Source organism: Poecile atricapillus, chromosome 4, assembly GCF_030490865.1.
Source record: "Poecile atricapillus isolate bPoeAtr1 chromosome 4, bPoeAtr1.hap1, whole genome shotgun sequence".
Lineage (NCBI taxonomy): Eukaryota > Metazoa > Chordata > Aves > Passeriformes > Paridae > Poecile > Poecile atricapillus.
In genome coordinates this window covers 61,388,602-61,406,514 of record NC_081252.1, presented here as the reverse complement: position 1 = coordinate 61,406,514, position 17,913 = coordinate 61,388,602, and the positions used below count along the sequence as shown (strand labels likewise).

The following is a 17,913-nucleotide window of genomic DNA, read 5'->3' as shown; positions in this document are numbered from 1 at the left end:
TTAGTACACAAAGAACCACACAGACACAACTAAGAATACACAAAGTTAAAAAAATAAAGTGCACTTCACACCACACAAGGTTATATCGTGTTTTTTACCTTTGATAGCCCTTTCCACTTTGACTTCAAGACAAATAAGAGAAATAAAGCAAAAAAAAAAAAAGGAGAACGATGACAAGTGAATGAGAAAGAATTCATGGATGTAAAAAAAACCAAACCCAAAGTGACTCAAGTTCATGGATACCTTCCCTTTGCTCTGTAAGCTGTATCTGATTCCTGAAAAAAGAAGCCTTAAATGGAATAACAAGAAAGGAATATTTTCTCTAAAGGGAAAGAGAACTAAGAATGAGCAATGCCAAACTCAAAGATACAATGAAGAAATGCTGGTTAACACTCTCATAATAATCTTGGCAGTGTACAGGAAAAAATCCCTGACTTGTTAAAGACTAATCTGCAAATAGTTATGGCTATAATAATTACACAACTCTAAAAGGGGTTTTCCTAGTTTCCCTTATGTTCAACAGAAAGGGAAAGCAACCTGAAACAGGAAATTCAGATTTCATCTCTATTCAATGACTACCAAAACTAAGTATCAACAATAGCTTGTAAATTTTGATTTTGATTTTAAGTGTTTTTATAAATCTTAAGGTGTCTGAAATCCTCAGTTTAAAAGAAATATCCAGGCATGTAGAAAACTGGAAAGTTGACTCATGGTATTGCACAAAGCTATCCCATGCTGTGCCTGTTTTACCATGGCAACAGAACATTATACAACAACATGTACATCTTTACCTCCTGCCATTGTCAGAGCTGCATCGAGTGCAGGACGTACTTCTTTTCCCAGCTGTTCTTGAACTCTGGTTCCAAGCACAGGTCCAACATCTGTAGTATGAGGAGATTAAAAAAACAACACATTAAACACTAGCTCAATTTAAACTGTCTCTTAAACTACCTGCTGTCAGACTCTTTACTTAACAAATACGTGTATTAAGTATATCCATATATGTATGCTTATATGTTTATTGAATATATGCTGTTTCATTTATACATACATATACATATTAATAAATATATTATTGAAACTTTCCTAAGGTCTTACAGTCAGAACCTAAGTAACAGAAGGTAATGCAGGGACACCATTCTGCTTTAGCTAGCTATAGGTCTATTAATGAAAGAAGTAAATCAAAATATGGTGGAAAATATTCATTAATACTTGACCACATGGGCAAAGATGCACAAGAGTTTCAACAAACTCCACAATATGTATTTCACTGCATTTACTACTTTTTTGGGAACAGGATTTTTTCCCACAATTCATCTTAAAGAGGTCCAGCATCTTGACAGGAATTTTGTGGCATACTCTTTCTCTACACACTATGTTTTCATAGTGCAAGAGGAACTAAAAAGTGGACTATTTTCCCTTCTCCTGTTCCTCCTGTATCCAGAAACATCAAGGTCACCCACAAGTCAGACCTGGCAGTCAGCTCTGCTGAAATCCCTTAAGCACATTAAGGCCCTGTACCATCATACAGTACATCCAGCACAGCCCCAGCCACCCCCACCTCCAAACCCTCCAATCTCACTGCCCACTAACAGAAATGAACCTTGGTTCAGCAAAGTGACAGAGAAACGCTGAGCAGAGCTGGGTGAAGCATTTTATTGTTAATAATTGCATCCTTTAGGTAATCACCAGGTCCTCTCCATTTTCAGATTGCAGTGCACTGACTTCTCATTGTTTTCCTTTTGATGAGATGGGAATACTGCATGGTACAGAAGCATCCCTTACTGTCACCACTACCATGTCTGGCTTGGGATGAGAATTTCTACCAAGTAGAAAACACTTTTCAGCATTTCCTTAGGGTGGGCAAACTGAATTCATCTATAGTTCTTCAGAGATTTTTGCTACTGTTGATCCCCTTAGGAAAAAATCTTTCTGTACCCAGGTGTCACACACTTAATTCTGGTATTTCAAGAAAATAAAAGCTATCTTTATTTGATGATTGCTTTCATCACAGACCCTGTAGGTTCTGACAACTGACATTATAAATTTGCCTTGAGAACAAATAAACATTTAATTTGAAATTTCAGCTTGGAGTAGCTGGGACGCTTCAAGCTAATACTCAAAATACAAACATCAAATTTTTATTATTACTGTTATTATTATCACAGACTTAAAGATTACATCTATTTTTTTAGATCAGAGTGTTCCTGCTGAGAACTAAGTAGGAAGACTACTTAACTACTGCTACTACTACTCTGACAGGCAGATTCAATGTGCAATTAAGCCTCACACAGACAAGACACATTATCTCAGGGTATGCCAAGTTGGCTGAATTGGAAACTACTTTTAATATACATTTTAAACCTATACAGGAGCAGGGATTCTGGGCATGACAATCAATTTATTGTAAGTGGCACAATGCCACAGCTGCACAGTTTGATTCCAGCAACAATCCTCCAATCCAACAATGCAAACCTGTATGCATTTATTGAGACCTGGTAACAATGAACCTTCTATCATTATGTGTACTGATCATGGGCAGCCCTTTCTACTGGGAATTCTGGAAAGTGAATCTTAAATTACCCAAAAAAAAAAAAAACAAAAAAAACAACCAAAAAAACCAAACCAAACCAAACCAAAAATGGTCAGTTTTTTGATTGTTTTTGTTTACTGGGAGCTTTCTAAGTGATGCCTCATCCTGTAACTGTGCTGAAGGGGAAAGTGCAGCAGTTCTACTTCAAGTTTTATCTCCTGCTCTTCAACTGCTTGTTCTGAAATGGCAAATACATTAAGCAGCTTTAGAAAGAAGATAAGCTTGTACCTCAACTCCTAGCTGAATACAGGACAAAGGCAGAACAAGAAAAATAAACAGAGATCTCTCTCATTGGAACTATCACAACTGATAGTAGCTCTGTTCCTTGATATTTGGCTCCAATTTAAAAACTGAGGACAAATATTCCAAAATATTGCAAATATTCCAAAACTGAAAAGGAAAATAAAATATTAGCCTTACTGGATAATAATTTAATAAAATACTATTATTTCAGGAAATATGCATTATACCAGCTCTGAGACATTTTATGTGAAAGGGATTTTAGTCCTATTTACCACTAAGAACAGCACTTCTATTTGAAAACTATATTTTCATAAATTAAATTTCACTTTGCATTATGAGCTAATTACTACCTTATTGAAGGTTTTAAATACACACTGCTAGCCCCCTATAAGTAAAAGTACTTACTATTTAGGTCAGAGAGTGCTTTATCCTTAGTTGTGTTGTACTGGCTCACCAAGTAGTCAATTTGCTGAGAAGACAACGATTTAAAAACTATTAAAAGAACTGGAAAAAAGTAACATTTTTGAATGTGTCAAATAGTTACTTTGAAACAATCAAAATATTTGTGTAACCCCTCCAAACACTGGCCTTCTACTGTTTACAACTATTTTATTTGCTTAAGAGAACTGCACATAAAAAAAATGTTTAATTGGGACATCTGTTTAATTGGAACATCTCTGTGGTCAATGATTCAGCTCAAAATAAGTAGCAGGCCTTACAGAGGCTTCAAGTCATTGAGGCAAATAAGGTTTTCCATCCCTTCAACTGTTACTTGATTTTCTCCTGGCACTAGTTCCTCCTTCATGGAAAGGTGTGGCATTGATGTGGTGTCAATTTTGAAACAATTCACCAACTGAATGGATTTGTATTTGAGCAGCCAAGAGCTTCTCTTGTGGAAAGGAGTCAACTGTTCTGTCTTAACACAAATAGTATTAATAATAATATATTAATAGTTTTCCTTATCCCCAAGAGGATTTGGCCCAGTGTCAACTTGAGCTCTACCAAGACACAATAACAATATAAACCAGCAACTCAGTTACCACCAAATCCTGGGTTTGGATAAAAGGCTAATGAAAAACCATCCCAAGCAGAAAACATATACTAATTTTGAAAAGACACTATTGATTTCTGCATGTTTAAAATAATGCACTATGAATTGTACCCCAACCAAGCTAAAGTGGTATAAATGTTAACACACTTGACAAATGGATTTCCAATTTCAAGTGTGATTCAAATGCGTACCAAAGTCTATCTGGCTTGCAGTCTCAAGTCTTCTGTGAAACAAAGACAAAAAAATCCACCCTCAAAACAACCTATTGATCAGAGAATCTAATTAAATGACAAAGTAGGAAGTGGACCTCCTTTTTCTAAAACAAGAGAAAAAAAAATAGAGAGTTTCTACTAAGAAGGTTGTAGGTGCATTTTTGCTTATATTTGGTCTACCTAGGTTAACCAAAGGACTAAAATTTTGCAGGGCTACAGGTTTTTCATTGTCTCTAGCAATGTCCCAGACAAAAGGCGATTCTGTATAACTAAGAGTGTTACTGCTCAATACTCACAGTCTGCAAATCTCCTGTGACATGACCTCTTAACACAGGACTTCTTTTTCAAATCCTCTTATATGCTGTTATACCACCTCATACTGATGAGTCAAGGACATCAGCTCAAATTTCAAAGCTTTATAAACAATTAGTTGGATACCAGAACTTTTTTCAAACACCTGTAGCTCTTCTCCTTTCCTCAAGAAATTCGTACAAATGTGTGTGTATACATGATACTCATGCACCTTGTCTGACAAAATGACTCAGGAGATACAGCAGATGGAGATATAGCTGATGACTGCATCAACACCAGGTCTAAAAAAGAAAAGGTAAGAATCTCACGCTGAAACTAAAAAACTACTATGTGTGACTTTTACTAACCTCTGGCGAAAGTGTTCAAAGTCCTGACACTTTGAAATTTAATAATCAAGTGTTTTATTAACACTTCAGCTGGCATCTAATTCTTTCTCTATTAAGTTAAGTTACTTCTACATAATGGATTTTCTTTCTTCTGTGAAGATCCTGATTGTCAGAACCAAGCACAAGTCAAGAGGACTCCAGTGGTTTCTGATGTGACTGGATTGATCCTTCTGTGCCCAGCATCAGCTCATGACTGACCAAAAGCACTCTGTTTCAAGAGGGATTACTGGCATGACCTCCACTTCTTGCCATATACCTCCATCACCCATCTGTCACAACACTGCATCAAACAAGTTTGCGGAACAATTCCAGATAGGAAAACATTTGAGGCATTTGACTCCCCCAAGAAGTCTCCTGTTCTCACACAGCCCTGGTCAGCAGAAAAGCATCCCAGAATTACTGTGACACTTGTGGATTCCACATAACTGCATGAATTCCACCTATTTCTAATTTATCAGTCATGTGGAAGTAAAACAGATTAATACAATTGATTTCTAATAATTAAAACTTATGAAAGCCAAAATAATAGAACTGTCAGACTTTTTTTTCCCCCCTATAAATTCACAAATAATTGAAATTGCACATTGTGTACAAGTCTTCGTAACTAGCCTTGTTTCCTTTTTTCCCCCCAACACAAAACAAGAAATGCAGAGGATTGCTTATGGAATGCTAAGGACAATTTGAAAGAAAAGAATCTTTCCTGTTCAGTATGGTACAGTGTGACTCTTGTTTACAGTAAAAATAGTCCAAAATATTTCTGGAGAAGAAGTTATTGTGGCTCTGTCCCAGAGCCCATAGAAGTACGCCCAAAATACAAGAGCAATAAGGAATCCAAGTTCTCACGTCAGACTTTTTTAAAGTGTTTTCCTTTTAAAACCTTTTTTTTTTCCCAAATTATTTATCATCTGCTTGTGATCTACACTAGCTCAGTAGGAGGAAAATGGCCTACAAGCATTACAGCAGCATACTCCAGTACAGCTCAGAATTTGTTCAAGGAATGCTGATCCATCAGGACAACTCCCAAGCACTTACTGCTGTGTGAAAACATCTTACCTTGCACTGTTTACTCTACTTAGTGAGACTGATACACAGGGAATAAACAAAATACTGCAGGTGTGCAGAAAGAAATAATTATTTTCTGCACTATTTCTTATTTATGCATCTTCCCTCCCACCCTCATTCCCCATAAAGAAAAAATTCTTTACCGCTGGAGTGTCGTTAAGGAAAATTTTCAGATCTTTAAAATTACTGTTAACCAATTTCTTTGCTCCTCGGACTTGGTTAGTTAAATGCTGGTTGGCAGCATATGCACAGAGCACTCCAACACTACAAAAAATATAGATAACAGATATTGGTTAATGTAAGTGCACATTCTAACATAAGACAGAATTAAAAAATTATAGCCAAAAAAGAGTCAATATTATCAAAAGAAAGAAAGGTCTCCATAAATTACTACAGGTTCTCACATACACCATGATGCAGACTATAAGACTGAGCCAAAAGGGACAATATATTACAATACTAGTAATTAAAAAAAAAAAAGAAAGGAAAAGTGATGTAACCCCAAAGTCTTCTGAAGTTATTAATGTACAACTACTAATCCATTTGCATGGATACTGTCAGAAAATGTGTATAGCCTAAGTAAATTGTATGAGACCTTGAAACATTAGGCTCTTTTACAAATATCATTAACCCTGACACAGCTACAAGCAAATGCTTGCCTGTTAACTGTGAAAAGCACTATTTTTCATTTGATAACTTCAGCAAGATTTATTTACATAATTGCATAGATCATTCAAAAGCACACAAATAGTCCCTATTAATGCTAAAATAATACGCATTTCCTGATACTGAAACAAAAGGTGGAAAGTGAGCTAGACTTCTTGTCAACACTGCTGGATGATTATTTTCTATTCGATCACTTCTCACTGTAAAGTTATCATTATGGCATAGCAGATCTGCACAAACAGTAAGTTAAAAGGCAATTAAAGGTCCCATGAGAGACTTTGAAGATCTCTTATCATACATGAACCTTAGTTTTTAGTTTAGCTTAGGTGTAAAACAGACTTAAAGAGAAGGATGACTTTTAAACAGCTCACATTCACAATAGTTAACTTTCCAGACAAGTACCAAAAGAGTCAAGAGTGACCACCAGAGTGGTAACAGCCTCAAAACCAGGCTGACTACAAAGCCATCTGATGGGCTATACACTAACTTTGAGATTTAACCAGTAGAAAGCTGAGATGCACTCACCACAGGCAGGATTTATCCCCAAAGGCAGACACTGCCTTGAGGCCACAGTCAGGCAATTCCTGTATGGCACATTTGTTAAGTCTCTTACTTTGTATTGCAATTCAACAGCTCAATACTAGAGAGGCAGTACCTTGAAATGCCATTATGGACACCCCAGCACAGGAGAAGGGAATCACTAACACAAATGGTACTGTACTCCTTCCCAACTGTCAAACTTCCTAAGTTGGAGTGTCAAGAAGACTTAGATACTAATATTTTTAAATAAAACTTACAGGAAACCTAATCCAGGCTCTCTATGGGGAAAAAGATACATAAGTATAGCTCTTGCTCTAAAGAGCATTCAAAGGAAGCCATAATCCAGCCACATAAATGGAATGATGGAGACCTAACAGGTACCTAAAATAACACGACCTGTGTAACCTGGTAAGACAGGACCAAACACCCTGATTTATAATGCTCATCTCCTCCTTCAATGAATCAGTACCAAGCCTTCATCTTTATTTCGCTTTGCCTACTTTAGCTTTTCCGAACAGTGTAAAGGCTTGTCCTCATCATAAAACTGGTCACATATGCAAAAATGTGTTGTTCTGAAAAATACTCTCTGAAGGAAAATTCTAATTTCAAAGAAGGCCACAGGGAGAAATGACAGGGCTATATGCTACAGGTCAGAGCTATTAGGATTCCTTTACTAACATTTTTCTCAATATCCAAAAATATTCATGATAGGATGACAGAGACTGACATAAAGAGGTTGCTTCTCTACCCAAAATTTCAGAGCTCTGTCTTCAAAACAGGCTGTCAATTAACCTCCTGGAAGTCACTGAGGAGCAAAGGGACACACACATTTATTCTCCTACTTAATCTACGGCAAATAGCATAGGTTTATTGCTCCTATGACCAACACTCATGCAGACACTATTATCAGCTACCACCCAAGGAATGAGAACTCAGAATGCCTAAATACCAAGGAATTGAGTAACTTTCAATTCAAAGCATTCTATAATTCTATGAAAAGCATAGTAAACAGTTTAATTTTGGATAAAGGCAATATATTATTTTTTTTCACTCTACTGTGATGGCAATTGCTATCAAAATATTTTTAGCTTTTCTTTGTTAATCAGAAGACACAAGCTATCAGGAAAAACAAATGTGTATAGTGCTCTGAAGATCAGAGTTTATAACCATATCCTTGTTCTTCAGACAGAGCATTTTTATGTCCCTTCAAATTTATGTTCAGAGACCAGAAAGGTCAATTGGAAGCCAACAAATCAGTACTTTGTAAGATCTCAGCACAACCATCTTTCTCTTCAGCTTACTAAATGGAAGGAGTGGGAGGAAACAAGATAGTGGAAATACTTCAAGCAGCCAAGGTACTCAGAACAAGTGTGACTATACTCTGACTAACTAAACAAACACACAACCTCAGATGAAAAATCTATTTAATTATGTAACTGAGCCTTGAGTCAACATTCAATAAGCAGCTACGATGAGAAAGTCATAGAGCAGGAATAAAAAGGACATGCCACTTCTGTAACAGGTTAAGAAAATTGTTTTAACAATTCTTCAGGAGTCCAATATTCCACACTCAAGTTTCTTGTAAGGTTTAAGAGATGCATATAAATGTTACTAAACCGGTTGCAGGGAGGGGGGAACTCAAGTTTTCCCTCTAGCCGAGCTTGCAAAAAATTTTAACTCACAAAATAGAAACCCTGAGATCATTTACATATTGGAAGAATACCCCCTTTCTTGCTACCAGATAATGAGTTCTAGAAAAAAATGGGAAAGAGATTTCTGTATCAACTTTTCCACCAATTCTTTCAGATACTATTAATTTCCAGGTTCTGAACAACATGTATTACCAATCCTACAGAGACAAGAGGACAAATATGAAGTTTGATGAGGTACTTGCAAAGATGCCAAACACCACTTCCTGCCTCCAGACTTGACCTTCCCCAACCTCCATTACTTCAAAAAAGAGGTTCTAACACAAGCCCTCTTAGAGGCACAGAAAACTGACTATGAGTTTTTCTATGCAATAACCAGGAAATTCTCTATCACCAACAGATTTGGTATTGCAATATATGCTTTCTTAAAAATCAAACGTTCCTCCCTTGCCTTTATAATGTACAAGAACTAAGGAAATTACATTTCTCTCCCAGAGAAAACATGCTTGCTGCCTGAGCTTGCAGATGACTAGTGAGTACGATGTAATAGCAGGTCTCTGTCCCTCAGTTAACATTTGAAGAAAAGCATGTAATTGTTTTCATGATAAGTCTAGAATATCAAACCTACTCAGCTATGTATTTTACAGATTGTTTCTACATCCTCCCATCTTTAGCAATAGAATCCTACTTTGTAGGGAAAAATCCATGTATAAAAGCTGAACTACCAAAAACACTGCATGTATTTTTGACTCAGTCTATAAAAAAGTATTTCAAACAGAAAGTGCATGTACTGGAAAACTACACCCTAAAGGCCTATTAAGATAAATAACTGCATATATAATCACAGGTTTTCTGACTTCTTTCCTATATCCCTCCTTTGAGGAAAGCATACTTCTCACCTTAAGCCCCACCTGCAGAAAGCAAATCTAGCTGGAGACTAGTTAAATTGGAGACTTAGTTAATTTTTTTTAAAATTGAAAGAAAAATTCCAAACTTTACACATCACGCCAGTAAGCTGAGTCTAAAGCCTCATTCTAATAACCAAAACACTACATCAGTGGAAAAATGAGAAGAAATGTTCATCGTTATTAAAATCTACTGGCTGAAATATTCTAAAATCTGCATTAACAGCATATATATGTCAGTGTGAACTTGCATGCTGACACAAGAGAAACCCATCTCCATGTTACTAGAGTTTTCTAAAGATGTTGCCAAGATACACAGTCCATTGCAAGCCCCACAATCAGTCCTACTAATACTCTCCACTGTGCATTTAACCTGTCCTTCTCAGCCAAGAAAAAAACTATCCTTCCATATCAAGGATGGAGGAAAAAAAAAAAAAAGGCTCAATGAGAGAATCCCAGAATGTCTGGCACTGCAAGAGAGAGGGAGAAGATAGAGGGAGAAGATACAGTTAGATGGTAATCCTGAAGAAGTCCACCCCCTAGAAAGCCTTCCCAGGCCCTCCAGCAGCTATTCTACATGCATGTTCCACAGAAGTGCCTTTGAAGCAAAGTTCCACTGGCAGAGGTGTGGGTTCAGGGTACTCTGCGGGGTGCCAGCCTTCCTAAATGCATCTTCTGAAGCAGCACAGCTCAGGGTGAAGCTGAGTGTGGCATTCCAGTCACTTGGCAAGGGTTTGGGAGACCTACTCCCAAAGAAGGCCTCCCATGCTGTGGGGACTTGAAATTACACCCAAACAATGACAGGACCTGCCTTAGTAATCTCACTGCACCTGTATAACCCTGTATTGATGGAATATTCAAGTTTTCATTCTTTTGTCTCTGTCTGCAAGTAGCCATAAGCACTTTACTCACACAGGACTAAACTCTTCCGGTTATTGTCACAGCTTACATATTCAGCTCTGGCACGGTCCATGAGAATTGTGATTTCTGGGCAGAATTACAGGTAAACCTTCCACCTAAGCTGAAATTGCATAGGAACTTTGGGGAAAAGCAGGTAATAAAGTTTCCACAAGTAAGTCACCGCAACAAAACTTTCTGAGTACAATACAACACATGTAGAAACAGTTTAAAGTAAACCTCTTAGTTAGGCTTTCTGCAGTATTTTTTGTTGGGGCAATGGCTACCAGTAAGACTGTCCTTTTGTGTCACAGCACAGCTGGGCTTAAACAGATCCACCTTCTCATCCCTTAGTTGATGATCATCCAGGAAAGGCAGGAGACTCTCTCTTTGTACAGAGGCATACTGGAGACTTGAGCCCTCAGTCAGTCTGGGATCAGTAACATTAGCCTTGTAAAGTTCTGTCTCACCTTGCACATCACTCACAGCGCTAGAGACTTAACCAGGGAATCTTCATATGAGATTATCTCCACTCAACCAGATCTCAGAGGAAAAATCCATGTGATTTCAGGCAACACCCCCCGCACTTAGGGTAAGCATCTGATACATCATGATGTCTCATAAAAAAGGGGTGTGAAAAAGGGAGAAATTAAAGTGGCAATTTCCTTAGCTCTGGAGAGCATATTACTAGGGATCACTGATCTGCCAGTCATGATCTGGGAAGAAACATTTGCCTCTGCTGGGTATGCTTAATCCCACAAGGATAACTTGTGTATTTGCTGTCAGCTTAAGAGACCAACAAAGGGGACAATCTTAATTTCTCTACTAACAGGCAACATTCCCCAGCCATTATAGCCAGAAAGCAGCATTCCACAATGTGGTGGAAAGACAGCCAGCAAGTTCTGTAACCTACCTCCAGTTTCAGCATGCTGAGAGGTAAAATTTAATAACTTACTTTAATAACTTACAAGGCATACTTGAACCATAAAGAACTTTTGTCCTGTCATCATGGGATGCACCTATCGTCCTACACCATTCTGTTTTTGAGTCTTTAAATTCTTGAGGGTCATGTTTGTTAGTAATGTCTGGGAGAAAAGAGAATGTTCCCATATCTGGTATCAGCATGTCCTCTATCAGCATGTAAGCAAGGTCACCACTTGTCATGACACACAGTAAAAGAAAAAAAAAAAAAAATTTAGATTACAGTGAAGTGACAAAGTGCATCCCATATGACTGAACAGACACAGTTCAAAACACTTTTTTATTCTTTAACAGAATCACAAAATAAGGATAGTAGGCAGGTGAAAACATGAAATTAAAAGAAAACAGAAAGCCTGAAAGCAAACAACGTATTTTGAAAGAGGGAAGAAGTCTTGATTGTAGTTCCTCATCACCCATTACACATCCAGCACAGGAGTATACTCTTAACACCAACACTACAAAAATATTTCCAAACCCTAGGATTTACAGAGAGTGCATGCATGGTTTAAACAACACAGGACCCAGAAGAAAACCCATTGTTTTGAACCTGTGTAAATATCTGGAGTACAGCAAATACTGAAGGAAGTCACTTGCTTTTTTCACCACTACAACACTACCATGAACAAAGCAGTATGAGATCTCAGGTTCTCTATGGGATGGGGACTGAGCACAGGACATGGTTTCTCATGTTTGCAAGTGTAATGTAACATTCTGTGACTGCTGTTTTGAGACTTGCAAAAATGTCATTTGCCCAATACAAACAATTTTTTTTGTTTCACACCTGCATTCTGCTTAAGTACATAATGACCTGTGGATAGCAACAGTGGCAGCATTTTTCATAATGCAATTACACTTTCTTTAATAAGCAGTAATCTAATAAAATAATTTCTGCACCTGTAGGCTAATACAGTGATATTATCTGTCATATGACACTGCAAAATAATTGCTATACCAAGGTTTGTATTGTTCTCTTTATCACACTTGCCTTATTATTAAAGAAGCAACAAAAAGAAATGTTGCAAAACAGCTCCTCTGACAGTCAGCATTTTTCTTCTGTCTTTGATGCATTTCCCCACCACAGTTGTCACAGCAACGACACATACAGAAGCAAAGTCCCACAAGAGGCAGTAACAAAATAAATAGTAATCCCAAGGCTGCGGAGACTATAAAACCGATTTCATAGTAGATGGCCTGTAATTCAGACAAAAATAGTGGTAATAGCAGGTATCACACAGTAACTGCAATCAATACAGAGCAAATAATTAAAAATCAAACTACAGACTAAACCATCTACTAAGCCATTGAGGTTATGGACTTGGTATATTTTGTCAATAATTGACAACTTTTCTAACAAAAAGATAGATAACTTTGTAGATACTGATAGCTAGTAACTATTTCGCTAGAGTATTAGCCAGGCAAACTACAAGAGTGAGTGCTAAGAGAAAAGTAGGCTCACAAAAAATAAATGTGAATCAATGCAATGGAAACAGGTTAAAAATTAACACATCTTTATTCATAGGCCACAAATTTACTGTTTCTCACATCTATTTCCAAAAAGGCTCCACAAATGTCAGCAAGGCTAACTAGAGCAACACCTCATCAGAAGGAAGAGGAGGCTTCATTTTTTCTCCTTTTTACCCAGTTAAGAGTAGAAAAAATCATCTGAACCCCAAAGGCAAGTATTTCACTGGATGATCAGCTACAGTAGCAGAGGTTACTCCAAAGTGCTGAATTTAAAACTGCTTAGGGACTGGAAAACATGAAGCAGCAGACAGATTTTAAGATCTCTCAGGTAAAGACATTTATTCTGCCATACAGCAAAGCAGGAGCAACTAAAAGGATGCTTTTAAAAGCTGGCAGGAGTGAAAGGGAACGCTGCAATCCAATACCCTGACTTGCTTTCACACTGCTAGAGCCCCGGGAACAAGAAGCTGGGCCAGGCAGCCCTGGCAAGGCCCTACACGAGGCAATGTGGCTCCCAGGGGACAGCTGTGAGCTGGCCGTGCTGTTTCCCTCTGCTGAGAACACAACCCAGCCGAAACCCGACCAGGGAGGTGTCTGCGCGCAGAGATAGATAGCACAGTGTGGGCATGCCCCAGTGTCCTTCTTCCCTGACAAATCTCTCTTCTCCTTTCCTTTCCCAATCTTAGGAGAACTAATTCTCACACTAGTACTTTAAGTCCTCTTCTGTTTTACAAATCCACCAGCACAAGGGCAACCTGGCAGCAAAAGGACGAAATTGAGGGTGCATAACCGTTCTGTAAAATAAGTTACAGTTTCTCACAAGATACCAATCATGCTCTAGAGTTCAAGCTTTGCTGATGCCCTTCCTCACAATCCCTAATTACCAACTGAACCAAAACAGCAACTACCACCATTAGCAGAGCTGCAAATTTCTGCCCTAATTACCAATTCTAGGATGAAAACTACTCTTTCAATTATTATTAACTGCTTGTTAAAACCTCTGCTTCCTTCTGAAGAAGTTGAACTACATGCTTGAAAGAAGAATTTGGCTGGATTTTACAAAATAAACACTGTTTGCTATACAGCTGATCACTTCTAAAAATTACATGACAGCATACGTTATTTTAAGATAGGTTCGATGGAAAAACAGTATTTAAAGTAACATTAAAAATGGTTATGGATGATTTAACAGGAGCATTGCAGACATAGTTAGATTTCCTTTCAAAGCTGTACATCTACCATAAGACGTTACCTGAAGAGTCAGGACAACATTTTCTGGCTGTGGAAGTCAAAACAAATGGAGAATGTGTATAATACACAGGCAGCATGCACAAAAAACAAATCCCGTGAATAATGAATAATTAACCATGACAAGACCGTAACAATTAACAACACAGAACAATAACAAACAAGCCACTAAAGTAAAATAATGCACAGAAGCACAATTAAATAATTATGGAAAAACATTTACAATAAAATATATAGTAGCTGTTTTCTTTGGTAAATTAAGGGAATCTAGGATTTGTCCAAAAAATACTTTGATCTTAAAACAATGACAGACCAGTTACTTCCACATTGAGCATCTGTTTAATGTAATTCCCAATACATCTCACAGAAGGCCAGAGATCGTGTAATTTTGAAGTTTGGTGTTTTCTTCATGAATTCCACCTGCCATAACTGGTATGATATTCTTGACTAACTTCTTCTCAGTGCTTATTTTGTTTTAGTAGCTCCATAGCAGTTTTGGGATCTTAACACATTCCATACAAAATTCAGTCACAATTTTAATTACCATGTAGAGGTTTAATTATAAATTGATTTATATTTAATTTATATTGAAAAGAAAAAAAGAAAAGACATTCAAGAAAGACTGAAGAAATCTATTTAACATTGGTGACTATTTTCTAATCTGTAAAATCAGAAAAACACTGAAAACTAAATATTCAATGACAGAATTTCAGAAGAACCCAATTTCCCCTTTGTTTCCAAATTACTTTCTTATATTTTCCCCTTCATCTCTGCCTGCCAAATTCATAGCTGACAGTGCTTTCCCTTTTTTCCTAACTGGAAGAAAAGCAGACAAGCTAGAGACGGCAAGATCCCTCAGCCCAAAGTCTGATATGTGAGAATCAGAAATGTTCAAGTTTTAGCGACTTATTTATCAGCATCACACATATCCTTTTGAAACCTCCACTGTACAGTACTACTTAAAATGTTCAAATCATGTTTTGAACATATTAACATATTTTCTCCTGTATCATTGGAAGGATGACTAATGCTTCCCCTCCCTTCTTAATCTGGTACCAAGCATGATTTTGAACGTTTCAAGCACGCAGCCTCCCAGCAGAAGTGAAGCAATGGCAGCAGCAGCGAGCTGGCTCCTCTGAGCAGGCACGGCTCAGCTGCTGGGCTGACCTGGCAGACTGCTGCCCCTGGCAGGGCACAGGGAGATGTTCATGGTTAGAGTCCAACTGGGAACACTAGGACACACTGCACAGAAGTGGGAAGGGCCTCCTGGGTCACTTAAACATTCTATAAATAGGTTAAAAAAAATTATAGACGAACAACAGCAGAAATATAACAGAATAAATAGGAGAAGCAGATTTCCCTTTCTGCTACTGAAGGGCTGTTCTCAGTTCTTGGTGAGCAAGTCTTCTTCTCCCATGTCCATTTCGGCCCCCATGCTTCTGTGCTAGTACTGTGTTTTACCCTAGAGGTAGAACCTTCCTCCTAGTGCTTCCTCTCCATATATATTTGAAAAGGGTAACCACACACCCCTTATCAACTCTTTTCCTAAGCTAAAGTTGACTCCTGCAATTTCATCTAAAGATCCACAGTTTTCCCAGACCACCCTAATGGACACTTTCTGAACTCATCCTAGTCTGAATTCATTCTCCCTGAATTTGAGTGATCAAAACCACACGCAAACATTTCTAACTACTTACACCCTTTAGCAACATTCACACTTCCCTGTCTCCATTGGAAATTCTTCCAGAGGCACATCTACAGCCATGCTGGCTGCTTCACAGCTGACTTTCACTGATGCTTTTGTCTTCTGAAGCACACTCTACTTGTCCTGATATATTTTCATTTTCCAAATTTGTTTCAAGGTTTTGCACTGTATTCAGATCAGAATTTGGACTGATGAATGCCCTGTATCCATTCTGCTTCTTACGCACTCCTAGTATTTTAACTGCCACCCTATAATCACATCCCCTACACAGGGTTAGTCTCAGATTTCTCATGACTTACATACTAGTTACTAAATACTCTGCTTGTGGTCAGGGATACCACCTATGGTCTAACAGTTTTGTCCCGAGACTCTCCCAGCCAAGCCCTACCCTTACATTCTTCTCTGGGTAGGCAGGAACAATCTGCGGTGCACCACTCTCTAGAGTGCCATCAAGCAAGCAGATGGGACAGGCAAGAGCCACTTGATGCATCCTAACAACAAAACCCACACACCAGGATGTCATGCAGAGCTACTGGAGAAACAGGCTTCTTGCTGGGAAGACACAAGCACCAGTAAAGCCGTGCTGGGTCCTAGCAATAACTCGGTGTCTGTGTGCAAGCACCACACTCATCCTCCTGATGGGTACACCATACTGTGGGGACCAGAAGCAAGTAGCTCATATGATGCAACTTGTCCATTGCCTGGGCACATTTCAATTCCTGCTGCAGAAACTCAACTCCTGATTCAAAAGCAGAACACTGTGCTCCAGAACAGCCAAAAACTCAGATGCACATTCCATTCCATCTTCTTGCTAATATATAAAGAGTATATTTATAATATAAATTCAGCTGAAGCTTACATGAGAGCTAAGCAGTAATGGTTCTCCCTAAGTTTTTTGAAATAAAACCAGTATTTTTCAATATAAAGAGACATCAAGCTTTGTGCAACAATCCCATTACAGCTGGAATTTTTAAGTCATCCTTAACTATGAGTAATTTCTTTACAGTAGTTTGTGGAACTTTCTTTATAATTCATCTCACATTTTTCATGAAAACATCACACTTATTAAAAAAAATCATATTTGTATTCTGTTCATATAGTTTTACAATACTAATTCCTGGTTTAGAAAAACCCCTGAATTTCAAAGTCATAATTTTCATTTTTTTTAGGCAGATACAGATAGACAATTTACCTTTTGATAATCGCCCTGTGTATTTCCAAACTGCTGCTGTGCTAGTTTTCTGATGAGATCTGAAAATAAGCAAGAATATTCCACAGTTTTAAACAACATAATTTACAAAACCGGAGGAAAGAGAATAGTATGAATTCTACAGTTAGGTTGGCAAAATGAAATTAAGAACAGCAATCAACAGCATAGGCAAGCATGTAAGTACCCCCATAAATCTGTCTAGTAACAACACGTCTAATCAGCTGTGTGTGTTTTATGAGATCACAGGAATATAGCCAGGTTGTCAATTAATTAATCAGTTGCTACTGAAATACACGGAAGGTTTTTCTGACGTCTTCCTCTGTACCATAAAATCATAAAATTTCATCACATATGTATCAATTACTTGGACAATGCTTTGGGTATCAGCTTTGCTTCATGTTTATGCCTAGTACATGCATGCATAAATATACACACAGCATTAGATACATAATGTGCAAAACAAGCAAGCTAATGATGACTTTTTGTCTGAAGGGTACAAAAAAGACCCTTATCTTGCCAACATTATCCTAATCCTTTCCTCCCTTTTTATTTTTGTATTTTCTTTTTTGATCTCTGGATCAACAGTGAGTATATACCACCACCAAAACAAATCAGAAAGCCTAACATATTACTATTTACTGTGCTACTACTATTTACTGTGCATCAATCCAACAGTCACTCTAACTTATTCATGATATGAAAAAGTACAGCAATCACGAAAAAAAGGTAGGAATTTAACACAACTAGAGCCACTTTCAGTAAACCCTGGCAGCTGCAACATACATCACC

The 17,913-nt window shown here is 37.8% G+C and overlaps 1 protein-coding gene across 5 annotated transcripts in view; it reads right to left on the bottom strand.

Annotated features, from left to right (window-relative positions):
• The window catches only part of PROM1 (prominin 1), a 63,056-nt gene that overhangs the window by 22,271 nt on the left and 22,872 nt on the right, over positions 1–17,913 (bottom strand). For 4 of the 5 annotated variants that reach the window (XM_058838934.1, XM_058838933.1, XM_058838937.1 and 1 more), the window contains exons 3-7: positions 17,107–17,165; positions 12,483–12,688; positions 6,003–6,123; positions 3,242–3,305; positions 792–881 (exon numbers count right to left, since the gene is read on the bottom strand). In XM_058838934.1, coding sequence (XP_058694917.1) covers positions 792–881; positions 3,242–3,305; positions 6,003–6,123; positions 12,483–12,688; positions 17,107–17,165 — 540 coding nt within the window. Of the gene's footprint in view, positions 1–791; positions 882–3,241; positions 3,306–6,002; positions 6,124–12,482; positions 12,689–14,213; positions 14,241–17,106; positions 17,166–17,913 lie in introns of all 5 variants that reach the window. The other variant, XM_058838938.1, reaches the window with a different exon arrangement.